At 41.3% G+C, this 16,389-nt stretch overlaps 1 protein-coding gene across 2 annotated transcripts; it reads right to left on the bottom strand.

Moving 5' to 3' along the window:
* Window positions 1–1,820: 1,820 nt before the first annotated feature.
* Window positions 1,821–16,080, bottom strand: LOC110976070 (uncharacterized). Of its 2 annotated transcripts, none has more exons than XM_022229036.2 (5): window positions 15,811–16,080; window positions 12,579–12,647; window positions 5,776–5,843; window positions 4,766–4,846; window positions 1,821–3,991 (listed from the first exon to the last, which is right to left on the bottom strand). In XM_022229036.2, the coding sequence occupies exons 1-5, from the start codon at window positions 15,902–15,904 to the stop codon at window positions 3,962–3,964; spliced, it is 342 nt and encodes a 113-aa protein (XP_022084728.1). In that variant the 5' UTR covers window positions 15,905–16,080; the 3' UTR covers window positions 1,821–3,961. The 2 variants fall into 2 exon arrangements, with proteins under 2 accessions (XP_022084728.1, XP_022084729.1); XM_022229037.2 differs by having other exon boundaries at window positions 5,782–5,843; window positions 15,811–16,079.
* Between the last annotated feature and the right edge of the window lie 309 nt (window positions 16,081–16,389).

Consider the following 16,389-nt stretch of genomic DNA (forward strand, 5'->3'; position numbering starts at 1 on the left):
ACCGACTGGCGCCCATGACACACGGCGTATATACAATCTGTGACGTTGAGGCCGGATATCGCGGAAAACTATCACATGAGGGCGCCTTATAAAAGGTTATGACCACAGTCCACAAAACCCACAGACGGACAGCTCCTGTTCAAAACAACAGTACCCTAACCGAGACGGCACCCGACTAAATTTTTAAAAAGCGTGGGCAAATTCACAATTAGTAAAGTAAATCAACACACAGTTGAAGAATTCTAGCCATAAAATTCTATGAAGCCATTTTTCGATTGTGAAAAAAAGGTCGTCTGGTCGATGCATATTCGAACATTTGAAAAGAAGAGATTGCAGTACCAAAGAGTAAAAACGGGAATATATTTTGAGAGCACATGTAAATAAAATACAGGCATTGCAGTGCGTCACGCGCAATTCGCATTGAACGCGCTGCCATTAATCGTTTCGCCCAGCTGCTTGCCTGCACTTTTCAATCACGGTTGTGTTTATATTTCTGTCGTTCAGTCACACACATAACGCGTAGACCGCCAAGTTCGCCTTATTCAAAACTACAGGGTTTTTTCCGCGATCTGCGAGGCGCCCGACTAAAATCAAAACTATGGGCAAATTCACCCCTCAGTGTAGGGAATTTCCGCACAGTTGAAATATTCTAGCCATAAAATTGAAGCCATGTTTCGATTGTAAAAAGAAATCCTTCATTTACTTAATCTTGCTCATAAGAATTCAAAACAACGCGGTTGCAACGATTGAAAAAAAGAAAGAGATAGCAGTACCGAAGAGTAAAAAGAGGTGAACGTATTTGGAAGTACATGTGAACAAATACAGGCAATTCCCCCAAATGTTAGCGTGTTGCGCTGCTATCCACCGATTCGCCCATTGTTTGCCCTCACATTTCTAAATCACGGTTATATGCGCAAGACTGGCGATCTATACGTTTATAATGTCTGTGGGTTCAGTCACGGACCTATATATTAACCCTGGATTTGCAAATCCTTGTGTGAAATATACGCCACACAGCGGCCATTTTAACGAGCCGAATACAAATGCGCGGGTTGGCTGGCTTGCCATTAATTGTACCTATTGACACCAGGGAGAACAAAGAGCGGGCATCGCCGCGCCGGGCAAGCTTTGTATTCGGCTCGGTAAAATGGCCAATAGTGGATTCAATGCTCTCTATAAGCTGATTAAGAGCATTGCAAGTAATATACGTCGGTGGGTTCAGTCGGTTATTGGTAACTTATGGAGCGCCCTCTGGTGGTTTTCAAGAATATCCCCTCAGCTAAAATAGCACATCTTTTGTACGTCTGAACACGACAACGCATTTTACCTGGTACCCAAAAAATTATTTGTTAAGGATTTTTGCCCTGTGAACCCCTTCCAGCCCTTGTATGGATTTCTATTACCCACCAAGAGCCGAGGTCGGAATTCACCCCTTGACACATTCTTCGGCATTCCCGCACCAAACCTTTTGGAGTCTTTCTAGAGATGTCTATGTAATCCTTTTTACACCGATATCGTTTCCTAGCCAGGTCAGCCCGAATTAAACCTTCCTATTGACGAGCTCAATGTACGCTGACTGGCAAGTATGAGGCGGTTTTAATGACAAATGACAATACAAACCAATGGTAATATATTCAATGTTGAATTGAAACTACATAGACGTGTTTTTATCGAATGTTTCTACTTGTGTACTTTTTTGCAATGGGTATGGGACCGCCAAGTCCTGGCACAACGGATGATGGGAAATCTGCCCAGGGCCATGAGATGGTCATAAACGGTTTTTTTAAAGAGATTTAAATTAAAAAATGATACAGATAACATTATTCATTCATATCTCAGTCACACTTTATTCACTAATAAAACTCAAAGCAAACAACATCGAAGAAATAAGTTTTTTTTGGTGTCCATAATCTTCTGTCAGGCTATGAGTATCATCTCGAAAAAACTATGAGTCTGTGTAAAGAGAAAATAATAAGCCTAGGACACTTTTAGAATCGCCCAGATAATGTCTTCATTTTAATTAATTTCAGAATTTCATATGAGAGGTCACGTTGAAAATTGCTCTACACGTATTGAATGGCACTGACCCTTAAATTTCCAGTATAGAAATGCACCAAAAACAAGTGCCCCCAATAAGGCAATTTGCTTGGGTACCGACTATAAAATTCCTGGGCGCTGTGCTTATGGGAGCCAACAAATTTCTCCATGGTCATGTTGGTACAGAGCTAAACAGGTGACCAAGGTCAACTATTCCACGCTCGAACGACATGGGGCAACAACCCACAGTCTTTGGTGTTTCTTTCTAAAAGTTTGGAAGGGAAATGAGAGGTCGTCAGTTGCCACAAATATGGAATTGAGCTGTGAGTGAATATAGATATTTTATAGAGAGCGACATGAGTGTCTTAATTGTTGCAAACCAAAATAGTGGGTTATGAGTCAGAGGACAATACAATACGAGTGGAACAGAGCACCCGCCGTCACCCTTTCTGGAAAGCCCATCGAAATTCTGGCGAGTAAGTTTTTTGATGTCATTTTTTTTTCTTCAGAGGAAGAGTGCATTTAGGGAGTTGTATTTTGAAGAACAATGCCAACATCATTCATATCCAGGTTGTCAAGTAACTGACTACGTTAATTTTACTTCACTGCTCTGGACTTGCTATAGGACGGCTGCAATTTTTCTTTCTCAGGATCGGTTAATATACGGCCAGTAACAACCCATCCATGTCTTCGGATAAACACATAAAGCCTCTAGATAATGGCTACAATAGGCTCGTGTATTGTTTCTAGCCGCAATCAAGTAATTTGGACACGGCTGATGTTATCAAGAGAACTGCCATAATGCGTCCAGAGAGCAGACCAACGCAGTACCGTCGTTTAAGGCTGCACTGAATGCAGAGTGTAGCCGAAGCTTCCACGAAGGGGGGGGGGTATTGCCGGCCATGGCCATGTGCGACATTCGGATACAATTGTCCTTTGAGACAAGTCATGGTGTTTGGAAATTGGTGAGGTTATTGTGGTAGAGATCAGTCCTAAGGCCTATAATCATGTGCTTATGGTACTTCAAATATCTTATACTATCTACATTATAACTATAAGACGATAATTTCTCTACCAGCATTAAGTCTTCACTTTACAGAAATCATTTGAAACGATCATTGTTTAATTAAATTAAGAAACAAAACTTATAATACACAGTGCGTCGTCAGTAATAGTTCTTGTCTTGAGTCATCATTATATCACAAAATTTCACCTTACAAGGCAAGAATTCGCTAGCAAGCCCGTGTGCACGAAGGCTACACAATTTTAAAGCATTGCTTATAAATTTCGTATCGCATGACTCATTATTATTACAATTGTTCTTGCTGTCGTTGGAGCAATATCTTCCACGTTAAAATATCTAACATCTATTTATAACGTCGCTAAGTCGTTTTATATTTAATTGTTGAGTCTAGCATGACCTTTTTGTTTTGTTTTTCACAAAATTGGCATTAAAATAATTCGCTTGTTAAAATTTGAATACCCTAAAGCGTCCTTAAATAAATGTAAAAAGCGACAACTTACTTCCCCCAAACATTATGACAAGTTATAGGGTGTACCCCTGAGGAAATACGTATTGGCAGTTTGCACCCATGCTAGCGTTTCCAGAGTTCGACTTTGTTCCTAGCATTTGCTATCTACCAGTGATCTATATACAAACCTTTCCAAACTGCAGTGGTCGATTTCTTCTTCTTTTCCCCAATTTTTCTTGTCAACGTAATGATTTCTGGGTGTTATTCTCGCTCAAAAATAGTCAAAGCTACCCATTTTTATTAAAATACTTTAACTGTAGGAGTTCACAAAACAGGTGCTGTGTTTGGGTTCCAGGCTTGGCAACTGCGCCGGTAGGAGTTGGTTGTTGGTTTCGAGAAAAAGCATGCCCCATCCCTTTTTCCTGTTGTCTCGGACGTCCTGTATTCTCCTATCAATTCATATTAAGGACCACTTCTAAGACCTAGAGATCAAGAAAGTATGACATAAGCAGATAGGGTTATTAGCGTTCATGGTTTGATATTTACAAAGCCGAAGAAAGAATTTTCAAACAGAAAAAAAAGTTTCTGAGAAGGGCCCAGAAAGGCTGCAGCATAGAAGATTTTAGCCTGTACTCCCTTATGCGCTATCCGCCTCGAGCAGAAGCACTCCCTCATTGGTTGAAAAGAGCCACGTTGGTGGGGAGTGTTCATTTTGTTGGTAGCGAACCAGCGAAAGTCAGTTCCGACCAAAGGAGCGTCTGTCGCTGAGAAAATTGCACCCTCTCTTAGTCCAGGTCGAGGGTCATAATCATCGCTATCTTAGCACACACACATGTATAAAGCCTGAAGCTGTGTTTGAAAGTTCTGGCAACGGCTGGCATCAACTCTCAAACCACGCCTGTGCAACAGGGCTGCAGCCACCCAAAGTGGGTGCGTTCACAAATGTTGGTCGCGGCCAAGACTTCCCAGAGGCTGGGTCCGCAACAATGATGCGTCCAATTTCTCCCCATCAGTTTAAAAACTGAAGCCATTATTACCTACTCATTTCCGATTCGGATATGACTTCAGTCTAACCCAGAAACAAGCTAGACGCGCACTTGATATGAAGTGTTTTGTAGTGTATCTCACGCTAAACATCGGAGGGATACGCTACAGCATGCGTATGCATATTTAAGTCTTAATTTAGTGCTTTTGAATAAAGCCAAATATGTTGAAAGGGACATAAACACTGGAAATATACTTGATGATTGAGTTACCTCAAAAACTTGCTCTTGTAGCTCATGAGGCAGGCTGCCGACCACTGTATCCAGGTAGCATTCTGGCGTCGCTATTCCTCTCTGAAGGAAGCAAAATGGAAAACAACAACAATCGTCTCATTCGTATGCGGATCTAAGGTAAAAAAAAATGGCCGCCATTTAATATGGTCGGCCGAAGTTGGTAGGAAGTTCCTGCTTGTTTGCACGAACTTCAACCCCAGAATGCACATTGCTACGTTGGTGTTCGGAAAGACATGTTGTTATTTAGAAATCACAAGCGATAATTATTGTCAGTGTTTTTCATAATTTGCTAACTATAATTTGCTAAGGTCATAATGATTTATCTGTTTACAGGACAATTAACCCAAAATTCCCTCATCAAATCCAGTAAGTATCAATTAACGAGTGTCTTTGGCAGCAAAGTTTTAGTGTATATAACAGCCAAATGCGCCGAGGCATTCAATGATTAATTTTCTTTTCGTACAGTTCAGCTCACAAAACCCTCGCCGACTTGATCGTGCTTTAGAAAACGTGAGCGATTTTCAAAAATATCACATGATATTACGGCCTGGCTGGCTTGATTGAGGGCTGCCTCGTCGAGTCTTAAATTCTTCCTGACTAGGGTGGGCCTTATTATTACTGTGCAATATCATTTTAATGGTTTCTATACCAAGGAGGTTTCTGCCTTTCTGTGCAGGTACAAAACATTGCTTTCTGTTATCGCTTGTAGTGGGGCAAACTGACGGTGCCTTCTCAAGAATGCTTTTGTACTTTTTATCGCTGATGGGAGATCGCACACAGAGTTGTTAATGCCAAAGCGAGGCTTGTTTGCTATAATATTCATAGACTCATTTGAAGCATGGTGGACACAATAGAGGGCAGTATTTGAAGAGGGTAAATTTTGAGCCCACACAAAAGGTTTTACCTAAACCAAATAGCGCCCTCCTATTGCGTCCGCCATACTTCAAATAAGCTAACTGAATGATTGGTATAAAGCAAAGAAGCAAAACCTTTACGTCATTTGGTTTGTTCGTGTCCCTGTCGTCTCTCCATGCATAGTTTTCTGTCCTCTTACCGACTGAAAAAAGAAAAGAAAAACGAACCAATAAATTTACAAGTCCTGCGCTACGACCGATTAGCAATGCAAAGACAGTGCAACCACACAACCCGTTTTCACCGACTCGTTTTTGGGGTATTACGTTTTGTTAAATTCTTGATGCTGATTTAAAAGTAATGTTATTTCACTTTTAAAAGCACATGAAACACAATCTTACATACGCAGCAAGGTATGAGACGGAGAGAACCCCCCCCCACTTTGTGTTGGTCATTGTCTCGCAGGAATCTGGGGAATTCCTTTCAGACATCTTGGGGGGGATGTGTCATGTAACAATAGTCTGGAATGTGTATAGGGATTGGACATGTTGGGGGGGTACCCCTCGGTCTCATTTCTTGCTGGGTATACAATCTTACTGTCACGAACGAGACGACGGGAATGCTCGATGGGAGCGGTCTGGACCTTTGACGTTTGCATGGATAATTAGCGTTCACATGCATGGTATGTCGTCTGCACTTATTGGAAATTGCATATGAATCGTCTCCACTAATGAATAATTCAGTATTACGTCTCAGGAAAAACTCACTGGTAAAGTCATTCGCAACGGTGATGAATAACATTCCTTAGTCTCTTGTCAAGCGCTGTGTGGGTCAAAATTACCATCACTGTAACCAAGAAGAGCTAGCACGATGAAGACCAAGAAATGAAAATGGCCTCTTTGATTGGCAGGAATGTTTGATAGGACTCTGTATCATGACTCACTAGACGAGTACGCGAACGTTTTTGTCAGGTATGTACATAAAAAAAATTTCTTCACTGCTACAGGTTGTACGGCTTTTATCTACAATGCTGTGCGTCTTCTGTTTAAAATCTTAATGTTAACAGTGTTAATCTAAGTTTTATTGCTTTTTTTAATAAGGTATATTCAATCGCTTGAAATATTAACTGAAGAAAATATTTCATCATGACAAAGCATTTGTTGACAGAAATGGCCCTTTTTAGCTTTTCAAAAAATCTAGTTTTTTCTGTGTTGGTGCTATTTCATTTTGTGAACATGCATGTTTAAAACCTTTAACCAAACTTTGAAATATTTAGGATAGGGCACAGTGTTTTCACGCTGATTGGTTTGAGAAATTTAAGGGGAATATGATTTTTTTCACAAGAGAGCTCTCCTCGTGGAGAAAAACTTATCCTAAAAATTCAAATTCAAAGTTTTCTGAAATACACGAAGCTTTCTAGAGAAAGGGTCGGGTGTGGGGAATTAAATACAATCCCGGGGTCTCGCTCCCAGCACAACGGCGGCCCCTAAACCTCCCTTCAAAGGAGCAATAACATCCGCAGATGGCCTCGCTTCTGAATTCAACTTGACGGACTCCCTGTCCAACTTGAAAGCCTCGTAATTAGATGATTGAAAGCACGTGGCCGCTGCGTTGAGTCACGGACTCTAAATGCTTGTAATTTGTGATTTCTATTCCCACTTCCGGGCCCGCTGCATTACCCGAGACCACAATGATGGAGCGGTGCAATGCATTTTTACGAATTACACCGCTAATGTTAAGCGATGGAGCCGCCTCGCACGCAATAATTATGTGTTGGCGGCGGAATGCTGGGTATTCGTGGGATCAGCGTTAGTGGAGTTCTTATCATGTTTTAACGGCAAGGAGATACAAAATGAGCTCCAACAAACTTCCAAACAGCGATACAGTCAATAAATTGCCAGAAAACTTTCAAATTTTGCTTGTGCATGATTTGGCTCTCTGTTGAGTTTACCTCTGCCAGAACTGTATGACTTCACCGTTTCTTCTTTTTGTTTTTCAGATTTGTATTTAAGTACCAGAAATCGCGGCACACAGCAAATGCTTCCTATCACATATTCCAGGCTGACTGAAGTAATTTTGTAGTAGGATTCTTTTTAAAAAGTGCTGCATTTTTTTATGCCATCCGTCCTCCGTACTGTATAGACAGACAGACATTCCCTTGACAGTTTCACTGCGATCGATAACTGCACACTTGAACCGCTGATGTGATTGGCTCCTGCTCCATTACCTTCTCTGACGCGCTTTTAACGGCCTACGTGATTGGTTTAGAATGCCTCATTTCATTTGACCGTAGTCCATCAGCTAATCAATCGTTTCGTTTTATTTTTTTCTGGTCAATTTTGATGCGTACATCTAGAGAAATGTCAATGTCACGCATTTTGCGTCATCTTTACTTGTTTGAAAACCCAAATGTTTCGCTCTATGCTTTCTTATACTTCTGTTTTCTGTTGTCTTTGTCGTATGTTGCTTGTTTGTTGTTTATCCGACATTGTCCTTGCGCAGCTTTAATCAGTCGATATTTTGTCAAATCCAAAGATGTTGCAGATATCTGTAACCCGTCAGCCATATTGTTTTATGTTGCTTTTCTATTTGCAACGATTTGTACGTTGACATAGTGCTTCGTTGACGAACCCCCCAAAAATGAAAAATTTGACAGACTAATGACATATTGTTGTAATTTAAATTCCTATGCTTGCAGAACACTATGGCGGCATTACAACCGTTTGAGGTAAAAAAAAAAATACGGTTTGGGGGGCGGGTCTTCATACTTTTACCTGTCATAGGCTAATTAGTTTGAAGTCTCGGTCTTAAGATTGTAAGCCCTAACAAATTTCCATTAAACTTTCAACATGACTATTTCACAGAAATGTCGGTGCCAATAAGGGAGAAAGGGTGTGCAAAAACAAGGCCATCAAGGACAGGAGTAATCTTTCCTTTCCAACAAGAAATCCAGGCGGGGATTTGCATACTGTTGACCCGCTTTGACGTCCATTGAATGGCTTGGAGTCTTGGTCCCTCCGGCTAAGTCATCTCCTCAAACCAGGCACAAGGGAGTCCTCGGGAACACTCTGGAAAAACACGGTACCGCCAGGATGCGGTATAACGGGTACTTCAGACTGTTTGTCATCAGCGACTCCAAAATTCGTCCACACATGATGTTCACTGTCATTAATTTTGTGTCACAATGACTTCTTCCAAAACTTGTCGATACCGCTCTCCGATAAACATTGCTTGTTGTTCACGTTTTTACGTTTGAATGCGAAAGGCGGCAGTTCCTAAAATTGAAGCGAACTTGCCTTTTCAAGTTCACGTTTTGGGACTAAAGTCATTGGAACATACCTGCATCTGTTTCGTTGAACCATAGAGCTATTAAGAAGTCCTTTATAAGCTATCAAAAAGCACAACAAAATGGTACAGACTGGAGTTCAACCATGGAGCTATTAATTAAAAAGTCCTTTTTGATAGCTCAATGGTTGAACTCAGTACCATTTTGTCGTGCTTTGTGCTATCTTCTGTTATTTCGCGCTTAATCAACATTTTGTGAAATGTGGCAAGGTTGTGTGTCCTGAACGTAACGAGATGGTTTTCGATAGCTTCTTTCGGAGCCGTTCGAATTGATCATAATTTTAATTTGTTGGATTGATAGAGGTTGAGTTTTGCACAAATATGAAATATCAAAATAATGCGTGGTCCCATCCTCTGAGTCGTAAATGATGTACTACGCGACTTACCAACTACAGCGTGTTCAAGAGTAAAAATGGTTGGTTCGTTGGTATATACTCACACACAGCAGAAAGAGAGGTAAAAAATTGATAAATTGCGGTTGAGTCATTTTCTTTTACTCACCTACATAAATCAGAGGGGCTTTTATCCACTTTGGTCCCTACCCATAAACCCCTGCGCAACCATCTTGCTTGCGGTCGTGTTCTTTATTATCCACGTCAGACAGTGAACGCACTGACGGAACGATTCATTCATTACGTCCTGTCGTACCCAGGAGGGATACAAAATTCAACGTGGCTTCGGCTAATTGCACCATTGGCCCATATACTTGTCAAAGTTTCGGCAACTTGAGCTGTCCTAGCCGCCCCGAGGCCTCTGGCGGAAAGCCGCTTTGGCTTTGCACGCTCTACTCTACTGTGGTTGTTGTTATTGCCTCTAAGTAGCAAGTTGTTGATGGGTCTTTGCCGACTAACCAAAGATGATTTCTTTACGACTTGTAAGGGCTTGCCGCTCTATATGCATCCCGCCGGGGCAAGAGTCCCTTAAGGAAAATAATGGTCTTTGAAAAGGTCCGGCAATGGGAATCTTGTTCAACTACGGACAGGTGCACTCATCTTGAAGAGGAATCCAGCCACGTTTCGTGGTGTATTTCCTATAGTCCCTTTAAATGGCGGACAACATTGTGTAGGGCTTTGTATGAAGCGATTGTCAGAAACAAAGTCTCTGAACAATAATTAATACAATATTCTAGTACCACAATTGGCGGGGGCCACTGCCAATGATAAGTGATAGCCTTAACATGGTCACCGAATAGGTCCATATCCAATTTAAAAACAAGTGAACAGCGTTCGTTCATTCCATGCAACACTCAGGAGAAACAGCTTGCAAACAAATCCAGCAAACTATTGACGCATACCAAAGCTTATTCTAGGGCTGAAGCAGTCACATATGGTTCAGGAATTCCTTTACCCCCTCTAGCAGAAGAATTGGTAACCATCAGTTGGCGTGTCTGCTTCATGATCATGCAAACCAGCCAGTCCAGCAGGGAAAATTTCTTGCTGGAAATAAGACAAGCAAGAGGAATCCGATACCATGGAGTAAGGCCCAGTGCTCGCCGCTTTAATCCAGCGGAAAGTAGACCGGGACCAACTGTTGACTTTTACTGAAGTGCAAGTACCCACATCCGTGTGTCTTTAACACCAGCTTCAAAGACAGCCAGAGATTAAAGGAACGTGAGAGACAAAAACAGAGGCAGGAAAAGTTGGCTTGAGACAGAGAACTTTTTATCCCTAAAGATACTCAGTGCACTGGTGGCAGTGTACAGACGATGAGAGTGCATGTGTCTCTCATTTCGTCGGCTGCTTCCTCCTTCCATCCGATTCGATTAACCTTAGCAATCATAATCGAGGCTTTCATAACAAGATGTCACTGCACGAAATATGGCATATAATGTAAATCATCGTATTATGTGATACATGTGCCATGCTAATAAGTGAGGCATATTAACGTCCATAACAAGCATTGAAGTGAGCGTAATCCTGCCTAGTATCAAATAAATGTTAAACTAGCATATGTTATGTGGGCAGAAAATGGAACAATTTGAACAAATTAACTTTTCCATGAAGAAAACAAACAGAGAAAAATTATTTTAAAAGAAAAGTATTCTAGGCTTATCCAGAAATTCAATCCACATAAATCCTTAGTTTGGATCTTGTGTACTCTCTACGCAAATTACCAACTGGGTTAACCCCCTTTTCCCTCTTTCGTACCTACCGTGCTACATAATCCTGCTGAAGCTGTTACGGATAACGCAGGTGTCTATTATAATGTATAACCAGCACACTTAGTATAGTGACATTTTGCTGTCAAAGCGGTGAGTAGTCAGATCACATGCCCCTTTCGTCCGACCCTTGGCTGACAACGACAAAAAGATAAGCAACGACAGTCTTGCGATGACGGCGCCATAGCTGAAAACTTCTAAAACCAAAATGATGCAAACGATTTGTATCATTCCGTTGCAGTGTGAGTATTTTTTTTAATAGAAATAGTAGTTTTTATGTAAAGACATTTTGGAAGAAGCTGAATTATCCACACTACCCCTTCGAGCGTTCCTGGCGTTATTCGTCAGTCACAACTGCACGTGTTTGGCGATTTTCCATCAGAAAAAAATAAGTTACCACTTGCGCTCAAAAATACAGCGGTTATTTATGCGTGAGTGAGACGTTCAAATTTCAAACATCCCACAATCAATGAAACGTTATTATTTTGAAGGAAAGACAACTTGTAATCGGAAAAAGACATCGGAAATGTTTATAAGGTATTTTTAATGCTCAAGCTTTCGTAAGAATTACCGGCAGCTTCTGCGTTGCTTTTAAAAAAGAGGGATTCAGACGCCACGCCCCTCATGGACTGTTGCTCATTTTCTTCAGTTCCCTCAATCCCCGCATTGAATATCGTTAAATCTTGATCTGCCAAGCTATATTGTGCTCATGCTCATTTGGAATAAGCGACCTGGCCCGCTGTTCAACTAGACAGAGCGCGGTGTGGTTGAAGGAGTCTGTTTTCTCTGTTGCAATGCAAATTTTACGATAAACGGATCAGCATATTATTATCGGACTTAAGATCATTCAAACGTAGGGCATTTTTGGCAATTAGTTGGCTTACAGCTCTCCACTGTGTCATAAATCGATTTAATACCTTGTGTCCTTCCTTCTTAGTCTGCCTATCTCGCTGTAGCGCTTCTAAATCCATGAAATTGTGGTTTACTGCAGAAACGGCTCGACAAAATACGTGCCCGGAGAAGAATACTTTGAGAAGTCTTCAATCAAATGATGGCTGAAATCAACAGGCTTGCTAACGTTAAGTGCTCCGTTACAACACGTATTATACACGGGTGGCAAGACCCATCACAAATGAAATCGGCCATACAGGGAGCGAGCACATGTAAAAGGTTTTGGTTTGAGCCCCCGAAGGCAGACGTGAGATTTTGTGCCATTGGATGAAGAGTCAGTGGAATAATTTCTGTTCGATAGCACGCATCTCGAATGTGATGTCCAGATTTACGTTTTTTCCTGTTATTTTCTCCTCGTTTTAGTTGTGTTTCATCAATTTGTGCAAGGTAAAGAGAAACGTAAATGTGGCATTACAAGGAAATGGTCATTTTGGTTGCATACCTGAACTCTCAACATTCATCGGCTGCTTAAACATCCGTACTTACCTCTCCTGTTGCAGAATTTACAAGCAGGCGAGCTGACGTCCACACAATGGAGGCTTGAACAAAGGGTTCCTGAAATCGACAAGTCGAACGTGTCATTCAGATATCCTAAGTAAACATTTAAACATGGAAAAGGACTGAGTCTAAGGCTTATCTTTCACTTGCCACGTCTCTGACTCGTTTTGTCAAATACTGCTTGGCTTTCACTGCAAGAAAGCCAAGAGGAAAATGGGAAGGAATTATTCAACTCAGTAAATGAGCGTTCTTTCTTTCTCTAACTTAGGGCATAAATATGGGATGTTTTGGCTAAAGAGGTTGCTTAGCACAAATGAATTATGCGAACTAAAAAACGCCTATAAATACAAAAATGGAGCCGCACATTTTGAAGGGTTTTCTTTTTTCTGGAGGACATTCAAACTTCGAAAACACGTTCATTTCTGATTGTCATGCGTCATTTGTGGTTGTTGAAAGAGATCAAAGTAAATAGCTCTCTTCAATTACGAGACGAAGATCAGATACAAATTAGCGTCCTCGTTACCACAATTTGTCCTCACTTATAAAAACACTGATAACGTCCAGCTAATATAAGCGTGTGAACTTCAACACTAAAGAAATATCGAGTTAAGAGCTCAGTTCCCTCGTGTTCGTTGTGACAAAAAGTGGACTGGATAGTAAGACGGACAGTGTGTGTATGGGAGAGGGGGTGACCTGCCTGGCCGGAGGGGGAGGGGCTGACGATATAGGCCTACGCCCGAAACAAATACGGGGCGATGCTCATGACACAGATGTAATATGTATTACATTCATGCAGAATCTTTCAGCAGAACGGCATATTTATGGCTTCTTTGATTGTTCTCCCTTTTTTCGTGATTTTAAATGAAAAAGTGGGGATGATTCAAAAGCCCACCCCCTGGTCAAAACATAGAAGGGGCCGGGGAATATACACCCCCCCCTTCCGGATTGACCCCCTATGCTAAATAGTAGCTTTGGGCTGGGGAATTATAGGTTTTTTCTGAAAGCGAAGGTCGAAATTCTTTCCATTTGTAAATGAATGTTCACCTCCCCCAAGACAGGTGGTGGCATACCACTTCGACAGTTTCAGCGCCTTCAATTCCAAATAGTGGAGAGTCAAAAGAAACGAAATTGGCAGCATGTCTTGGGGAAGGGGAATATGCCCTGTAGGAGACACTGTACTGCTGTTAAATACTAGGCCTATGTGAGATATGCTCACACCCACCCCTCTGGGTCATCAGAGTTGTTGAACTTAAATAAAACAAGAAACAACAAGCCACAAACTTCATGGCACTACGCAATAGAAAACGACGATCTTAAAATTCGTTAAAAATTCGTTAAGTAGCAACCATACACAACCATTTTGAAATATCCAATGGATGGATTTGACACGCTTTTTGTCCCTTGGATGCATGTTTTGGCCGTAAGTTGGCGTTCGTGTCCCATATAAAATCTTACTTTGGGTCGAATTAGGCCATTGGCCAGACAAAATAAATTTTTGGGCTTGCAGATGAATTTATCTAAACAGAGAGCTCCCGGTTCCAACGGTCATCCCAGTTTTAATTAAAAACTGGGCTGTATATTTCCCTACAACGATCCCAAAGCCCAACGGTCCTTAGTCCCATTGCGTGATGAATTTGTGATCTCAGCATCGGCGCCAAACGTAGGAGGTCATGACGATTGGAAGCTACCGAACAATTAAAACTAAAATCGATTAAGTTTAAAAACAGTAATTTTTGTTTTCTTTCGGGAAACGAATTCTAATTATCTTTTTATTTTATTGATTTTTTTTCTTACAAAAGGACATAAATGATCAGTGAGTATAAATTTTACATCAAAAACAAAACAGTCAACTCAGTGAAACTATTATCATTGTGGCCTGCTTCCACATACAGCTGAAAGTACGTGGAGAAAGTCAGTGACATGAGCTAAAAGAGGAAAATAAAGAAAGCTTTAAACTTATAAAGAGACAGACTCGTACACGTTAGGCTGTGAGAAAAGTACCCTTACTTTGATGAGTCGTTCAGTTTGGTTTCCACAATTACACGTCAGATTCAGAGAGTGACAGACGTGAAGTACCCACTTTACCCATCACGCGGATTCAATTAAAACAAGGCACGACTACCGCCCAGCCAGTGCGTCTTGTTTGTATAATAATTGGGGTTAAGCAACCTCCGCGGAGTGTCTGACTAAGGTTTAAACATAACAATATAATTGACTTGATTGCGATTTCCAGCTTTCGTCTTGTTTTAATTTCCGCAATCCAAAAACGTGGAGTAATTGATGGTGCTGCCGTTTAAAGGTACATGGGGGCAAAGCATTAAGGATTAAATTTCGAGAGTTTTACGTCACAGGCTAAGGTTTCATGCCACCGATTAAACGCATTTTAGTACAATGTACTCACTGAACTTTATTACATTGGCGAAGAGGAATTAAAATAACAGCAGTAAACTTCATGTTTTTTATCAAACAATAAAGAAAACAAGAAAAGCAATAATACGGTCGATTCACAATAGTGCTCCTCCAAGAGTTTGCAACGCGTTGGCCAATCAGGATGCAGGAAATCTGTCGACCCAATGCGCGTTTGGAAAGGGTCGACAGATTTCGCGCGTTGTGATTGGCCAACGCGTTGCAAATTCTTGGAGGAGCACTATTGTGAATCGCCCGTATTAAGAAGAATCCGCAATTAAGACTTGCGTCATGTTTGGGGAATTCTGATTACAATGTATCTAATTATTAGGCTACAAGAACATCCCGATGACTCTTCCATTGAAAGTCTTTGTTTTTATCTAATGACGTGAATTCAAACGTACTTCGAAAACTGAAAAAGACCGAAATTGCAGTCCATAGAATTTAAATGAACCTCCTTGTTCTCTCAATCACTGTCCAAAATACTACGGCGTCATATTTTTACTAAATCAGCGCATCGTTAACTAATTGAGCTCATTACCTGAATTACTTTATATAGAAGTCTTAGTTTGAAAACATCTATTAGCATAACCTACCTGCCTTGATGAGTCGTTCAGTTCCAGGTCACTTCAGCTGTTTGTCAGGGGTTTTTTTAGGGTAAAACAAGTCATGGCCAAAGGGCCTGATATAGGCAAACCGTGTTGCATTTGTGACATACATTAGGCCGATCAAATCAAAGCTGAGACATTGGCAACGATCTTTGTAACTATAGAAAAGACAGACAACAAAATGGACGAAAACTATCGAGCCTCACCGTTTGCCGTGGATGTATTTAGGATGAGAACCGTTGCCAAAACTATCAGCACAACCAACTTCAAAGAAGGCAACCTGACAGGCATAAACCCCATGATGAGCACGTCGCTGTCCTCTCACTCTCTCTGCTTCAAGAAGTCGAATACTCGTCTACCACAACCACTGATCGGCTGATTTCCCTGTGTTCACCCTATAAGATCGCGGTATTTCAACTGACAGCGAAACGTTTGCAGTGAGTGTTGTTCCTCCAGTCTATCGTTTTATATACTTCGCGCTTTTGGATTGTCAGGAGTTTTATGCACCTTTTTTTAGGCGCGGACCACCACGCACATGCGCAAAGGGGGTCTCGCCGGCTATGGTTCTGAGGATTCAATATTGCGTCAAAAAGACAAGATAGAATCTGTCATGCAAAATAGCAAAAGTAGCAACATCAAGCTTGCTTTTTCGTCATCACGTTTGTTTACTTTTGTGTCATTTACCGTGGAGACCTTTTTGGTGGGCGAGAGGGGGTGTATGAATGTTCCGCTGCCCCAGATTTCCATAGGGAACACAGAAAAGCTTGCCTGTATTCATAAATCTG

This window comes from Acanthaster planci, linkage group LG08, assembly GCF_054643075.1.
Source record: "Acanthaster planci isolate LZ-2023a linkage group LG08, COTS_SCS, whole genome shotgun sequence".
NCBI lineage: Eukaryota > Metazoa > Echinodermata > Asteroidea > Valvatida > Acanthasteridae > Acanthaster > Acanthaster planci.

Coding starts and splice junctions, on each gene's coding strand:
- LOC110976070 (XM_022229036.2), bottom strand. CDS start 15,904: ATGGGGTTTATGCCTGTCAGGTTGCCTTCTTTGAAGTTGGTTGTGCTG. Junction 12,648..15,810: donor AAATACATCCACGGCAAACG/GTGAGGCTCGAT, acceptor TGTCGATTTCAG/GAACCCTTTGTTCAAGCCTC. Junction 3,992..4,765: donor TACAAGAGCAAGTTTTTGAG/GTAACTCAATCA, acceptor CTTGATCTCTAG/GTCTTAGAAGTGGTCCTTAA.